At 59.1% G+C, this 16,215-nt stretch overlaps 1 protein-coding gene across 4 annotated transcripts in view; it reads right to left on the bottom strand.

Annotated features, from left to right (window-relative positions):
• Positions 1-566: 566 nt before the first annotated feature.
• The window catches only part of Ntng2 (netrin G2), a 46,994-nt gene continuing 31,345 nt past the window's right edge, over positions 567-16,215 (bottom strand). The window contains exons 5-8 of one of the 4 annotated variants that reach the window (XM_033759080.1): positions 8,047-8,219; positions 6,007-6,033; positions 1,921-2,022; positions 567-836 (exon numbers count right to left, since the gene is read on the bottom strand). In XM_033759080.1, the coding sequence (XP_033614971.1) occupies positions 589-836; positions 1,921-2,022; positions 6,007-6,033; positions 8,047-8,219 (550 nt within the window). In that variant the 3' untranslated portion in view covers positions 567-588. Of the gene's footprint in view, positions 889-1,920; positions 2,023-6,006; positions 6,034-8,046; positions 8,220-16,215 lie in introns of all 4 variants that reach the window. The other 3 variants (XM_010627396.2, XM_033759081.1, XM_033759082.1) reach the window with 3 other exon arrangements.

Genomic DNA, 16,215 nt, shown 5'->3' with positions numbered 1-16,215 from the left:
GAGCAGAGCCCGACAGGTGGCCGGCGCCTCCCCGGGCAGCAGGCGTCTGTCCTTAAGCCCAGTGCTGGGCCGGGTGGAGACTGGATGGGGGCTCTAGTAACATCCAGGCCGCGTGGCCCGCAGTCGGCCCCTGCGCCTGGCAGCGCGATTGTTTTGATCACTTTAGAGCGGATGGAATTATCCAGGTGAGGCCGACAGCTGGGGCTCTGCAGCGGGGTGGGATCCCTAGAGCCTGCGAGAGGCAGGCGGGGGGGCGCGCCCTGACCACCCCTCCACACTGGTGGGTGAGGGCGGGGGCCACGGGTTTGGCCTCTGGGGACTGTCTGTCCCCTCCAGGCCCAGGATGCCAAGGGATTTCCTTCCCTTCCTGCAGGCCAGGCCTGCAGCAGGGCAGCGAGGAAAGCAGGCCGGGGACCTACTGCTTTCTTCATAAGCCGGACCCCTTCTTAGAAAGCATTTGCCCGCACTGGGCACTGTCAGTAACAAAGGGACGCTGAGAACCTTTCACCTACCCAGGTGTGGTGGTGCACACCTGTGATCCCAGCCCTCCAGAGGTTGAGGCGGGAGGATCGCTGTGGTCATCCTGGGCTACACAGTGAGTTCAAGGCCAGCCCCCAAACACAGATGGAGAACAGGAAGCCCTCCGCCCGCACGCCGCCCACGCTCACCGATGCACACGTTCTCGTCGTCCAGCTCCGCCGAGCCGTTGCGGTAGTAGCCCAGGCGGCAGTGCTGGCAGTGTTGGCCGCGCGTGTTGTGCTTGCAGCTCACGCAGGTGACCACGTTCAGGAAGTCGATGTAGCTGCAGCGGTTGGAGTGGCCGTAGCACTCGCAGTCTGGGCCAGCGGGTCGGGAGAAACACGGCCGGTCAGCGAACACTGCGGGAAACTGAGGCACCAGGAGAGGAAGGACCCACCCGCTCCAGGACATGCAGAGAGGGAGGCAGGAACATGTCATGGGCTCGGAGGCTTCCACTGCATTTGAGAAGAGCCAGGCCTGCCAGCTTTGGGCTGGAAGGAGAACCCAGAGGCCAGGGGGCAGCACCCGCCCATGCCCGGCCTGGCACCCGGGCCAAGTGCCCACAGCCAGGGTGATCAGTAAGTGATTCATGCAGGGAAGGCAGGGTCACACGCCAGACAGAGCACAGGAGGGCTGCTGGGGCTCTGGCAGTCACCACTGCTTCCCTAGGGGTGGATGGATGGCAAATGCATGCAGGAATGCTGGGCAGGATGGAATGGGCCAGGTAGGAGCTTCCTCTGTGCTGCTCTGGAACTGGTATAGGAGGAAAGTGCCACTGCTCCTCCACTGCAGCTCCCTTCCTTATGAACCTGAGCTTTCCACGAGTTTGGATGACACCAGGGTGCTATCTCTGTGCATTTGGAGGGCATTTCCCAATGCCACCATCACATGGGTCTCCGGTCCACCCCACCCAGTTGCTCTGCCAAGAGCCCAAGGCCCGGCTCTTGGGGGTGGAAGCCACATCAAGGGGCAGTGTTGGACTCAGGGGACCCTGGAAACAGCCAGCGAGTGTGCCCAGTGTGCCCCCACGGAGGGCCTCCCGGACCTGCCCTACACCATCCCTGCGGAGACAGCAAGGAGTCCAGGAACCTGCCGAGGGTCCCCACAGCAGCGCTGGCACCCAGATGCCCCAGATTCTGTGCAGCCACAGTGCACCCTGGGCAGCGCCTCCCCAGGGAGTCAGGACAGACTATTTCCGGAGCCACTGGCCCTCCTGTGCCCGGGCTGGCTTCTGACTCATCCCCTGTCCCCAGCTTCCGTGGGACAGGAGGGCCAGCGGGCAGACTTCCTACTTGACCCAGCTACTGGGGGTGCTGTTCAGGCCAGGCCCAGGATTCTTTCCAGTGGAGACCGGGAGATGCCAGGGACGGCTGGTCCGGCCCAGGCCTCTTTCTTTCTTACCTGGGAATTCCTCCATGGGCACCACCTGAGGAGATATGGGCTTGAGCTGGAAAAGTCTGGAGGCCTTGGCAGGGGCAAGGGCAGTGGCGGAGGTGCCTGAGGCTTGGAGAGATGACAGACAAGTTATTTTGTCTGCCATGGCTCCCGGGCTGGACAGAGGCTCCCGAGGTGCCCCGTTGGCAGGGCTCCAAGGGGGTAGCTGCTCCTCTCAAGCCCTTGCAGAGCCGGCCCCGGCCCCTCTGAGACCATGGACGCATCTGACTGGATCTGACCCCCGTGACTTCGCTGGCCCCGACAGCCCCTGCGAGGCGCTAAGACGCGTCTCCTGCGACCCATCCCTGGAGTGCCACTCGCGGTGTCACCAAGCCAAGAGCGAGGGCAGCACCTACCTTCCACCGCCTGGAACTCCAGCCCAATGTATTTGGGGTGCACGCCCCACTGTTCTGAGACTGTCACTGCCTCCACTACGGTCTGGGAGTCTGTGGCATCCCATTGCGTCCACGGCAGGGAAATGATGGCCACCGCTGTCTCGGGAACCGAGAGACGGGCGTCCAGGTTGCCCGGAGCGTCTCACCCTGGCTGGGCAGCCGCTTTCCAGCAGAGGGCGCTCGAAGCCCTGGTTGCTGTTCCTAGCTGGAGCAGCGGGGACTGTGAGGTGCTGGGCGGGGCAGGGATACAGGCTGGGAACCGGCGGGCCGGGGTCAGCTCCCTTCCTTGGAGTCAGGCCGGCCTCTGCGCGTTCCCTGTGCGTGTCCTCCTGTGGCCTGGCGCTCTTGCATCCCGTTCGCCCTTGCTTCACCCGCTTCCAGTCTGTCTGTCCCCTGTGTCTGCCCTGGTGTCCTGCCCCGAAGGGAGGGGCCGGCGACATCACCCCAGATCCCCACCCCCCACCCACCCCACGTCCCCCTCGGACACCGCCGCCTCCGCTGCTGCAGGGGGGGACCTAAGCCAAGGAGCTGCTGAGGTCCTGCCTGCCCCCCACCTTCTGCCCCGGAGGACACCTGGGGCCACTGTAGATGGCCTGGTCCACTCTTGCGGGGAAGAAGAGGAGAAACCAGGTTATGTGGGGGGCGGCGTCCCCGTAGCCCCATGGGCCCTGACAGGAAGCGGCACTGTAAGGGAGCAGCTGTCTACACTGGCCGAAAGACTGGGGTGTAAACACACGACAGAGGCAGCTTCTACACTACTGCAGTGAGGGGAGCGCAAACACCGAGGCCAGACAAGAGGGGACCCTGTGCCGGGAGTCTGCATGATTGGGGCAGTCCTTCAGGGGGACCCCGCCCGGTTCCTGTTCCGTCCACCAGACCAGTCCTGTCCAGTCCCGGGTTTGCTGTCTCAGCTGCGGAGGTGGTGGGGAGCTGTGTCCTGGCCAGGACCTAGGTTATCCCCAGGAGGGACCCGCAAGGCCCCTGCCCAGCCCCTGTCCGGGACCGGGCGCCCTCCCACCTCCCTGACCCCTGCTCTGAGCTCGTTGCCCTGGGGACCCTGCAGCACTGATTTGCTCATTTCCAAGGCTAACTGGATGCCGAGAATTCAAAGGACGACCGAGGGGCCAGGGGAGCAGGCTGATGTTTTCGCTTCTTAAAGGGATTACGCAGTGAGGGCTGATGGGCAGAGACAAAGAAAATCTCCCAGCTAAAAAGTGCGGCAGACTTCCCAGCTGGGCGCCGGGAGCCTTTGGACATCAAATTGACACTAATATGCTGTTCAGAAGCTGCGGACCCCAGTGGGCAAGGGCTTAATTACAGCCTGGGTAAAAGCTGCCCCAGGGCATGCGGCTGGAGCCCACTACCGCTCCGGCTTGTGGGGGAGACCTCGCCTGGGCCCAGGGACCAGGGCCCTGCAGATCGGGCCTGCAAGGTGCAGACCTGGGGAGTTGTCTGCGAGGGAAAGGCCTCCACCTGCTTTTTCTTGGGCGCCCAGGTTCTCAAGGTGGCGGGCAGATGGAGGCCCGGGTTGTTCCTAAGAAGCAGGAAGCCAGGGTTTAAGGAGGGCTCCGCCCCCCCAGCATCCCGGGGCCCAGAGCTGTGGCAGGAGCGCCTGGCGCCCATGGCCGCAGGCTTCAGCAACAAGGAGCATTGGGCCACTCTTTTCTTTCTTAAAAAATGGCTTCTTGGAGGCGTAACTGACAAACCAGGAACCCAGCTGCTCCCTCCTGAGCCTCTGATCCCCTACCCTGAGGCGGAGGAGAGTGACAGCCTCCTTGTCCCCAAGTAGTCAGGGCGCAGCTCTGGGCCCGAGTCCCCTCTCCCCCTGGCATCATTAGGGACAGGGGGAGCATGTGCACCTGGCCTTGCACCCCAACACTCCCCTGTCTGGAGCCAGGCCCGCCCCCGCCCCCTCATGACTATTTTTGCTTCTGTCCACCCATCGCAGGCTCAGCGCAATAAAAAGCACGAGCCTCAGGAGGCTGAGAAGTACGAGCTACAGTCTGTGCTCCCGGGACCCTGCCAGTCCTCTGCCGGCCAAGAGGGGCACGGAGCCACCACGGGCTGCTCTCAGTGCCCGGGAAGGGGACTTGGTCAAGGCAGCCGCTGTCCCCTGGAGGCTGTGCAGACCCTGCTGGAGGGGTCCCTGTCCTTAGAGATGTTTCCTGTCACAGGAAGCTTAGGGTGCTGCCCTAGGAGAAAGAGCCCCTGCCGCATCTTCCCTGCAGGCAGGTGCAGGCCACGAAGTGTTACCCCTGGCACGGACAGTTCTTTCCAGGCTCGGGCATCTGCAGGGGGTGCTGCCTGGCAGGACAACCCAGGGGAAGTCCAGGTGAGACCAGAACTCTGCTCCAGCACCCACACCTCAATACCCACAGGTCAGCCTTTGGGGGACTTAGGATCAGCCAGGGTCGCAAACATGTTGCTTAGACACCTGCAGTGGCCCTGCCCTATACCCACAGCCTCTGGTACCCCGCAAGTGCCCCGTGGCTGTTTCCTCCCAAGCCTCCCTTCTACCTTTGCCTGCTCAGCTAACCCCACATCCTCCCTGCCAGGTGGGGCCCGAGCCAGCTCCCCCTCAGGAGACGGCACCATCTCTGTCTGAACGTCCGCGGGGTCTGGCCACTGCCGTGCAGCGGCACCCTTCTCCCAGGGCCCCTGTCCCTGTGCCACATTGGTCTCAGGCCTCTTCCAAGGAAGGCGTTGGAGGGGCAGGCGGAAGGACAGATGCCAGGAGCCCCCCTTAGGCTGTTTCTGGAAGCTCTAGGGTGCTAGCTATCTAAGACGTGTGCCCTGCAGCACTGCAAGGGTGGGGGGCACTGGCTACAAGCAGCAGGGACAGCAGGGGTCACTGGCTGGACCCTGGCACCCACCTGTGGGCTGTGGGGCGCTGAGGGCTGTGGGGGCCTGTGCAGTAGACTTGGAGGGGGTGGAAGTTGTGGGCCGCCCACTGGTGGCTACAGTGGCCACCAGGGCTTTGGGGGCGGGGCCCTCCTGGGCCCTGCCACTGCCTGGTGAGACAGGAAGTAGGGGGAGGGTTGGTGGGACTGGCACCTCTGAGAAGCCACACGCTGTGGCCACAGCTGTGCAGACCACATGGGGCAGGGCTCGCCTTCCTTCAGGTGCCCTCTCTGGCCGTTGGCAGGAGGGTCAGTCAGGGAGGGCTGTCCCCATCCAGAGCCCCAGTGGAGGGTGACAGTGTGTCCCAGAAACACCTCTAGCTGGGCTCTGCCACCAGCTGGCCGTGTGACCTTGGTAACCTCTCCAGCTGAGTCTCAGAGCGGAGGGCTCCAGGGGTTAAATGAGATGCTATGATGTCCTGTCCACACCAGCCCCTGACCTTCCTCCTCTTGAGTTCTTGGGCTCCTGCTCGGGTCTCCCCAGGATGAGGTGGACACAGCACAGGGACAGGGGCTGGTGTCGCCCAGCCCCACAGTGGGCCAGGCAGATCAGGAGGAGCGGGGAGCCCACGCAAGACTGAGGCGCCACCCAAGGCCCGAGGCTTTCCAAGCAGCACTAACGAAGCTCCAGGGAGGGGCGAGGAGAGAAGCAGGCGGGGTGTGATTAGCGGAGGAACAAGGCCAGGCCCAGGAACAGCAAAGCCCCTCCTCTGCCCTGCTCTCCCCAGCCGTGCAGGAGCCCGTGCAGCCGTACTTACTGCCGAAGGCAGAGCCCGCAGCTGCACCTGCCGGAGACAAGAGGGTCACGGTTCAGACCAGGGCCGGGCAGCTCCCTGCAGAGGTCGTGGCGGGGTGGGTCGGGGAGCCCTTGGGGGTGGGAAGGAGACCCCACGAGCACTACATGGGACGTTGGTGACCGTCCCGCTTCTCACTGCTGGCCTGCGCGGAGGGGCTGCTGTTGGCCCACTTTTTGGACGGAGAAACTGAGTCTTGGGTCTGTGACTTCCCCACAGGACGTGGTGACAAGCACCAAACACCCCTCTCCTGTTTAACTTCAGACCTTTGGGCCCTCCAGTCAGAGAAATAGTGTGTCTTCTTGTGACGTATGGACTGGAGCCTTCTGTTTTCCAAGGGCCCCGTTCTGTAGATGCTGGGGGATGGGAGAGCCAGCAGGAAGGCAGGGCCAGGCCCAGACCGGGGCTGTGTCTATGCCTTGGAAACAGGAGGCCAGGGCTCTGGTCTAAGCAGAGGCCTTGTGGCCCCAGGTGAGAATGGGCACAGTGGAGGAGGAAGGACCTGCCGTCCAGCATCCTTGCCATGGGGGCACCGCGGTGGCTGCAGCAGGAGGGTTATCTGGGTAAGCAGGGGCTGTGGCAACTGGGTGGGCCTGGGAGGCCCTCGCTCAGCACTTTTCCCCTTCCCAGCACGCTGAGCAGGGCAGTGTCATGAGGGGGATTCCTGGGGCGCGAGGCTGCAGGCGAGGACGGAGAGACAGGGCAGCAGCTAGGCCGGGCCCTGAGGCTGGGGTGTCAGAGGGGCGGAGACCTAGAAGGGACCTTGTACATCGGGGTGGGCTGAGACTGAGGGGTCCACTCCAAGGCCCCCAGGGTTCTGAAGCCGGGAAGGGAAGGAGCCCCGTGTTCGCTGATGTGAGATCCGGCGGGGAACAAGGCATGAGCAGGTGGCACTGGGAGGGAAGAAGCTGGGTGAATGTGGGTGGGGTTAGGGGCGGTGGCAGCGGATCGGAGACCCTGCGGGCTGTTTGGGTGGAAGAGAAGAGCCAGAGGGGCTGGAAAGGGGCTGTGGGACAGAGGGAGGCAAGAGCAGCAGACAGGGAGTGACAGCAGCTGAAAGAAAGGTTCGGGACACAGACGAGCACACAGACCTGGAGGGGGACCAGGCAGGAGGTGGCTACCGGCACCCCAAGCTGTCTTGGCGCCTTTGAAGGCCCCGAGTGCTGTGAGGTGCCTGGCAAGTCGCCCCTTCAAAGGCCTGTCACCACGCCGGCCCCGGCCCACTCACGACGGGCCTGTCACGGCCCTGCCGCAGCACTGCCCTTTGATCAGCCTGAAGCCGTGTAACTCTTTCACGGGAGGGTGGGATGGCAGTGGGCATCCAGAAGTGGAGGCTGAAGCCCAGCACCCGCTTCTGCGTCAGGTCCAGGAAGTGGCCTGGAGCCCAGTGCCTGCTGCCGCTCAGTGCAGACCTGGGAGGACCCTGAGGTTGGCTGGGCCTCAATTTACCCGGTACAGGTAGGAGGCACCTGAGAGGTACTGGTGATCAGAGCCTGGGGTCAGGAAGCTCATGGGGCCCAGGGACACACCACAGCCTGTGCTGGGGTGCAGAGGGGTGGGGGACCCCACAGGGTGTGTGCCACGGCTCCCCTGGTGACCTTGGGCTGGCAGCCAGGGCCAGGGGTCCGACACCTCTGCAATCAGAAAAACAGGCGCCCGACTCCAGGCCTGGGGCAGGGAGGGGGAGGAACACAGCCCCGTGCGATGTGCGGCCAGCGCCCCATGAAGTCCACCCCTGGGACAGAGCTGTGGATCCCCACAGTGGGGCTCTGGCGCTCTCACTCAGGAAAGAGACTGAGAAGCTCGTGTGGGGTTTCCTACAGTGGCCTCGGCCGGAGGAAGGGCAGCGGAGAGGTCAGAGGTAGACGCTGGAGGGTCGTTACAAGGCTCCTAATGAGATGCGTGTGTGCACATCTGTCGGGGTGTGCATGCTTGTGTGTTTCTGTGTGTGCACATGCGTGTGCCCCACAGCTCCAGGGGTGAAGGGCGGGGACGCATACGTACAGGCGTTGGGGGAGCCGTGGGGCAGCGGCAGGTAGGAGCCGGCGCGCCACGCGCGTGTGCGGAAGTTCCTCTTGCACTTGCCACAGTCCGGGCCGGTGGTGTTGTGCTCGCACTCGCACTGCAGGCTGCCTTCGCGCACCGAGCACAGGCTGGCGTGCAGGTTGCACTTGCACCTGGGGAGACCGCAGAAGGCAGAGAGGTCACGGTGCTGCTGGGCGCAGGCCCTGCGTGTGCGGCTCCTGGTCCCTCTCCGTGTCAGATTCACGGTGGAGGCCGCCCTGGGCCCCTGCAGCAGGTCCTTTCCCCGCTTGGATGGCCGTTTTGGGGATGTGTTAGTCAGTTTTCCTTCACTGTGACAAAGCCTGGTAAAATCAGCCTAAAGGAGAGATTTATTCAGCTCACAGTTTCAGATGGTTCAGCCCGTGGTCGGCTGTCTCCAGGACAGGAACATGGTGGTGGTAGGGCCTGGTGGAGGAAGCCAGCTCACCTCACGGCAGCCGGGAAGCACAGAGGACAGAGAGAGAGCGAGCCTGAGTCAGGGAGGGGCTGGGACCAGATACAGTCCCCAAGGTCACGTCCGCGTGACGCACTTCTCCAGGAGGGCCTCCTACTGTTCTGGGCACTCCCGGTAATGTCACCGGATGTGACCACCAGTGGGTTAACCCTTTGAAGTTAGAGCCCATGTGGTCCCATCAGCTTTCAAAAGTGCCACCTCTGCGGCACTGGGGACACGTGTGAGTCCTTGGGGAACACTTCGTATTTAAACCATAAAGAAGTAGGGTTTCCTGCATGTTGGGTGGGGTGGGGTGATGGGGGTCCTTGGTCCAGACTGATTGATTGATTGATTGCTCTCTCTTTCTTAATTTCTCCCTCTCCCTCTCCCTCTCCCTTTCCCTCTGTTTTTCAACAGGGAGGGCCTTAGTAAACAGCCTGAGTTGGTCTGGAACTCATGGCAATCTTCCTGCCTCAGCCTCCTGAGTGCTGGGATCACAGGCGCATGTCACCAGCAAGATGCTGTATTTCTAGCAGCATGGCTTTTAATCGCCTCAGTTTTGTTTTGGGTTCTGTTTTTGGTACTGGGGATTGAACCCAGTGCCTTTATCCTGAGTTATATCCCCAGCCCTTTTTATTTCGTATTTTGAGACAGGATCTCACTAAGTGGCTAAGTTTCCCACCCTGGGCTAATACTTGCCAACCTCCTGCCTCAGCCTCCGGAGTGCCGGGATCACAGGCACACCCAGCTTCACCTCTGCTCCGACAGGCAGGTGGACAGGCAGCAAGGGCTACTCGCAGCCCTCCTTGTGCAGAGGGGGACCTGGCCACCCTGTGCTGCCAGCGAGGGGCCCACACGACACCTTCCAGGGAGACAGAAAGAACCCCCAGCTCCCGGGCCCAGCCAGTTCATCCACACACACGCATTATTCATGTGTTCATTCAAATATTCATAGGCAGCTCATTACTCTGAAAACTGGTAAATAAGAGGAAAGAGGCCGGCATTGATCCTGCCTGTCCTACATAAGCTGTACCTCAGGGTAACCAAAAGTCGACAAGGGGAAGTTTCTTTTTATGGAAACATTTCACGGTGGCATCTGCAGCCCCTCTGAATGAAGCGCCCAGGCTTGACCGCAGCGGACCAAACATCACACACAGGGATGGCCTGAGTGTGAGCTTCCTGCAGGGTTCTCCGCTCCCTGCAGCCCACGGCCTCGACAAACGAACAGGAAAACGGCCCAGCACGACAGGAAACTCAAGAGGACAGAATAACATGCCCAGAGTCACCAGGGGGATGCGGCTGGCTCCGTCCCAGCTGCAGCGAGTGCAGGAACAGGCTCCCGGGTTTTCAACAGATGAACCGCAGCAGGTACGAACCTATTGGAGGGAGGGGACCCAGATCAAGAGACCCCCCCAAGGCAGGGCTGCCCACGGCACGCGTGCACCCGGCTGGATCACGGACGGCCCCGAGCCATCAAGCAAGCGGAAAGTACATGAAGGGCACACTCAGAAATCTGAGCACCGTGTTTGGCGAGATGAAATTAACGTTTGCGAGGTGTGACGACGGGAGATGGTTCTGCTTCTTAAAGCCGTTGCCTTGTACTGAAAGCGAAACGATGTGGAGACAGATTTGCTTCCAGCACAGAAGAGGGGCACAGGGGTGGAGGCAGGGACGAGATGGGAGGGGCAGGGGGTGCCGCGATCCACGCGCCCACCTGTAGGGTGTGTGTTGGGAATTCTCCAGGACACGAAGCTGAAGACAGAGCGGGCTCTAGGCTATGGGAAGATTTCCGAGGTACACTGTCAACATCTGGAGGAAGCAAATTGAAGACTGCTATGTTTATTAGAATCTTATTTTCATTAAAATATGCAAAGAGAAGGTTATGCAGGGCGCCCACTAGGTGGCAGGTGCCGGGCTGGGAGCAGTGAGCAGACGGTCCTTGCCGGGATGGGGCACTGGGCCTCACCAGGTGACAGAAATCAGTGATGGGATGACAGGGAGGAAGGACAAAAAGACGGCACTCAGAGGCTCACGGCAGGGAAATATTCCGGGAGACTCTGCTGTGGAGACAGCTGGATTCTGTGTGCCCAGGGCAGCTCCGCGCGCACGGCAGACTTTGAAAAATAACTGAATCTGTGTGGCTTCCTCACCGTAACCTATGCACCCCAGGAATGCAGGCGAGACGTCCACAGTGGGGGCCGCTGTGCGGGGGAAGGGGTCCTGATCCACCCGTGGGGTGCAGGGTCCATTTCCAGGAAGGACGGTGCCCAGACAACAACCCATCAGAAGGAAGGGAGAGAATGGTTTCCTGTGAGCCACGCTCCGGTGAGCAGGACCTTGTCCTGCAGGCCTGGTCCGAGGGAGAAGGCGCTGCGACCACTCCCATGGGCAGAGCACAAAGGTCTGCTGCGAATCAGCAACTTCGGGTGCAAGGCTGGTAGGGGCATCACAGGCTGGGCTTCGGGAAAGCGGGGGAATTCTGAGCAGTGGACCGAGACGGAATCTTACTGTCCTTTTCTTATTCTGGGGTGCTGGGGATGGAACCCAGAGCCTCAAGCACGCTAGGCAAGTGCTCACGGCTCCATCGCCTCTTCACAATTCTTCACGGGCAGACTGGTCAAGCTGGGGTCTGTTTGTCGAGGTGTGTGGGCAGCTAAGCTCGACATACGTCCCAGAGAGCTCCCTAGTCATCATGATAATGTCAGAGTGGGCTACAAAAGTCAGGGGCAAGGCCTTGTCTTTTTAAGGCCCACAGAGGCCTGACCCCCAAGCCTCGGGATGTTTGTCTTTTCATGTCCTTGTGAGAAGTAATCGTCCACCTGCTACTTGGCTTTTAGAGTTCCATTGTAATGCAGTCTCCTCTTCAGAAAGGCTTAGCTTTACAATATTAGCTAAACATTTAGTTCAGTCTTAAACGAAAACCTGAAGGAGGCTGGAGAGTCACCAGACCACAGGGAGAACCTTCTAGAAACAGCAAGAGCATGAGGAGAGACCCCGACAGGAGAGGAGCCTGGGAGTGAGGCAGGCACCTGACCAGGGCACCCAGGCTGGGTTTTATCTGTCAGGGACTCAGAGCCCTGGCAGAAGGGTGGGCGTGTCCCACGCAGCTCGAGTCGTCTGCACCGTGGCTGCACCACGGAGACTGGCTTGACCGGGGACAAGAGCCGGGGAGCAGAGGGACGGGACGGGTGAGGCCCCCGACCCCAGCATCGCAGTGACTGCTTTCGGGGAGGGGTGTAAAGCGCTTGCCCGGCGTAGGTGACGCCCTGGGTTCCATCCCCGCCACAGCAAGAAAGAGGTTGTTTCCTGAATACTCAGGCAGCCACAGGGTTATGGGACGCAGCCCCTCCGGGAGCACGGACACCCAGAGGAGGACGCCAAGGTCACATGGTCAGAGACGATTCCAAGCCACAGAAATGATCCAGATAAGGAAGTCCGTGATCAAGCATGACTCTCATTGCCGTCTCCTCTTTGTCACCCGCTGCGCTTCCTGCTTTTTCTGTGGTGAGCCGGCATGGCTTCTGGAAGCGTACAAAAGGATTTTTAGGCCAGGGACTCTCCTCTAGAGGATCCCACGAGGGTGATCATGTCATTGGACGTGAGTCCAGTCCTTAACCCTTTTTTCTAAGAGCACGACGGGAGCCCGAGGTGTGGGGTAAGTGCTGTTCCCACGCGCAGGCCTGTCCTCCCGCAGGGACGTTGGGGTCTTCCGGGCTCCAGGCTGTCTGGAAGCCAGTTCTCCGGATGTGGATTCCAGCAGCGTTGGCGGCACTGAGGTCTGCTCAGATGGAGAATCCCGAATGCGAAAAGCCAAAGATTTGAATGCTCCCAAATCCGGAATGTGGAAGGCAGAAGTGAGGCCGCAGTGAGCAGGACCCTCCCGTCTCACCTCACGGGACAGGCACGGGCACAGTGAAACGTAAGTGGATTTAATGTTTAGAGTCGGCTCCTTTCCCCAAGGTGAGAGGTGTGATCGAAACAGATGGTGAATGTTTAAATTCAAAGAAACGTACGGGAAGACACTGCCACGAATCCCCTCAAACTCGTCCGCTCACATTTCAAACACGCATCTCATCCTTCTTGCCGCTTTTCTAGAGCAGCTCGGGAGCCCTCTTTCTTGAGTTTCTGTACAAGTTGTGGTACAAAAAATCCCGGGAATGCCGCCACTGAACGCCACCCGGCGGGAAGGCAGGGCCGTAGAAACATCACACTGTGTCCCTGTCCACTTCATCCGCCCCATCCGGCACTGAGTGACTTGTGGCTCCTCCCCAAAGTCAGAATGACCACGACAGGGCCAAGCTCTGCATCAACTGAGGACACGGAGGCAGCCAGGCTGGCGCAGCTGAAGACTTTCAGGAGAGAGGACTCCAGACCTGCTGCAGGAAGCGGCCGGGACGGTGGGAGCAGTGTGCTCAAAACATCGGGGTGGGGGTACATTGAGGGGAAAACACTGGTCCTGACGATGTGTCTTTTACTGCAACAAACTTTTAAAAATCTTAAACATTCACCTTAGTTTTCTTTATACCTCATATTTGCAAATACTCAAAAATCTGAAAAAATAAAATTTCCCAAACACTTCTGAAGCCAAGCGTTTCAGATAAGGGATGCTCGAGATCATGAAATCTTTTTCCCCGTCCAGCCGGGACCTGGTGCTGTCTAACTGCCCACCCGCGAGGGTGTCCACAGGAGGGAAGCCCTCTGACTTTGTCTGAGAAAAGTCTGTATGCGAGTTGCGTCTGACCTTGGAAGGTTTCGATTTTTTTTTTTTTGTCTTCTGGTTCCTATTTAACACCCCGCTGAGCCCGCCCGGAGGGAGGAGCATCCCAGTCATGAGAAACCAGGAACACGCTCCACGCCGCTGGCCCGAGGAAGGGGTATTTTTAGACATCAGCTACATAAAGAAGAGACTGCCATCAACTTCGGGGGGTGACACTGACCTTGGCTGATTAGGAATGTGTAAGAGACCAGCAGAGTCTGAGCCGCACAGGTGCCAACCTGGGAGCCAGAGGGCCTGGGTGGCCCAGGGTGGGAAATGGCCACTCCCGACCCAGTACCATGTCCGTCCTCACCCGCCCGCCTGCCTCACTCCTGACCCAGACAGATCATGGTGGCCCCTCTCCCCCTGCCTGCTGGGGCTGCCCATGGGCTGGCACCGCATCCCAGACGATAGCACCGGCCTCTCGGTACTCCTGACTCTCACAGGGAGCTCTGGGTGATGCTGTGTGTGCATGTGTGCGTGTGTGTGTGTGTGTGTGTGTGTGTGTGTGTGTGTGTGCATGCGCCTGGCACTGGCTCAATCCTGGGGTCCCCCTGTGCCCTGCCATTCCTCAGTCCGGCAGAGTTCTGGTCTTGCCAGCCTCTGGGCCTTTGCACACTCTGTTCCCCCACCTGGAGAGTGAAGCTGGGCTCCGGTCCTCCTGACACTAACACTTAAAACAGCATTAGCTTCCAGGCCAAATGTCCCTTCTTCCGGCAGCCTTTGGCCGCCCTGTCTCCCATCGGCCCTTGCAGTGCTGTCCCTCACCGAGAAGCTCATGGAAACTGGTGTCCTGCAGCAAGTGGAGAGGACTAGGGGAGCGGGGTGCACCAGAAGGAAACGGCAATTGTGTGCTTTTGTGGTTGTGCGTTTTTGTATTCATGCTTGCCAAACTTGCAGTTTGCCTAGAAGAGGCCAAATTTCAGAAGTACAGTAATTAAAAAAAATTGTTGGTAAATAAATTCATATAGGGGGGTAAATAAATGCACGATGAAGTTAGGAGTCTTTCCTTGCATTCTATAAGGAATAACTCAAAATGGCTCAAAGACCTGCAAGAGAAAGCTTTCAGAAGGAAATGCAGGGTAAGTTTTCATGACTGTGGGCGAAGCAATGGTTTCTCAGATATGACCTCAAAAGCAAAGGCAGTGGGAGAAAACAGGATAAACTGAATTCAGCAAAGCTCAATTCTGTATTTCTGTGCCTCAAAAGGGCACCATCAAGAAAGTGAGAAAGCAATTCCCAGAGGGGAGGAAAAAAACTGCAAATCTTATCTGGTGTGGTGGCGCACGCCAGTCATCCCAGCACTTGGGAGGCTGAGGCAGGAGAATCGCTGGGAGTGGAGGCCAGTCTGGGCTGCACAGCGAGTTTAAGGCCAGTAAGAATGACATAGCCAGACTCTGCCTCAAAAAACAACAAAAAATTGCAAATACTGTATCTGGTAAAGAATGTATATCTAGAATATGTAATGAATTCTTATAGTTCAGTAATAGAAAGATGAATCCTTCAGTTTTAAAAATGATGAAAGGATCTACATAGATGTTTCTCAAGAGAAGATACTGAATATCCAAGTACACAAAGAGAGGTGCCACGTTACTGGCCACCAGGTAAGTAAATGTACGTCAAAGACCACCATGAGATGCTGCTTTGCACCCACGGGAATGGCTGGAGTCAAAAGACTGATAGCACTAAGTGTTGGCGAGGATGTGGAGAACCAGAGCCTCCCAATTGCTGTTGGGGTACAAGAAGCTGCGGCTACTTTGGGAAGAGGTCTGGCAGCTCCACAAAAGGGGAAACTCAGGGGCTCTTACACAGGTCAGCAACTGTAGCCCAGGACACACCAACAGCAATGAACACGTCAGTCCACACAAAACCCTACACACAAATGCCCATAGCAGCGTTCTTCACAATACCCTACGGGTAGAAGGAAGCCCAGCATCCATCAACAGATACACAAGCTGTGGTGCAGACAGACGGCGGAATATTATTCAGCCATAAAAAGGAAAGAAATACGGATTCTGCTGCAGCACGGATGAAATCTGAACACACGCTAAGCGAAATAAGCCAGATTCGAAAAGACAAACAGCAGCTGACTCCATGTGTATGAAATGTCCCGGCACAGGCAAATCTTTAGAGGCAGAAAGTAAGATTAGTGGTTTCCTGGCTGGGCTGGGGAGGAGGGTGTTAAGGGTGAGGACTAGGGAAGGAGGGGTTCCCTGTTCCGGGAGGACCAAATTTTAATATGGATGGAGCTGCACACTGAATAGACACGACAGACACAATGCGGTGTGTTTATATTATAAAATGTTTATCACAGAACAAGACACACTGCCACGAATCGCGCTTGAATTCCTCCCCCTCCCCCTTCAAACACACTCATCCCGCCTCTTGCCCCCTGGAGCCGCTCTGCAGGGCTCTTCCGTGAGTTTCTCTGCAGGATGTGGGACGCTGCCGCCGAGCGCCATCTGGTGGAAAGGCAGGGGCCCTGCAAACAGGACGCTGCGTCCTCGTCCACTTCTTTCATCCGACCTGGCACTGTGCGACGCCTGGTTCCTCCCCAAAGTCAAGACGACCACGGAGGGGAACGGTTTTGAGTCTGTGCATATCCCTGACATAACCTCCACAGTGCGACTGAGAGACCCTCGGGAAAGTGGACTCCAGAGCTGCTGCAGGAAGTGGCAGGGACGGCGGGAGCGGTGTGTTCCCAGAGGGGAGGACTGGGGTGTGTGAGGGTTGTGCCCTGCTTCTTTTACTGAATGATTTTTTTCGAACAATTTCAATGTTAGCCATATTTGCGGTTCCCATCAAGCTGCGCGCTTCTGGAGGACGGAGAGTGGACCCCGGGTGCCCAGGCTGCGTGAATCAGACCCCAGCCCCGCGCAGCAATCCTCTGGACGGCGCCTCTTCCTGTGTCCATCGTGCA

This window comes from Fukomys damarensis, unplaced genomic scaffold (assembly GCF_012274545.1).
Source record: "Fukomys damarensis isolate Sample0158 unplaced genomic scaffold, DMR_v1.0_HiC HiC_scaffold_36, whole genome shotgun sequence".
NCBI classification, from domain to species: Eukaryota; Metazoa; Chordata; class Mammalia; order Rodentia; family Bathyergidae; genus Fukomys; species Fukomys damarensis.
The sequence above is the reverse complement of the archived record's forward strand: the minus strand, read 5'-3'. Positions and strand labels throughout refer to the sequence as shown.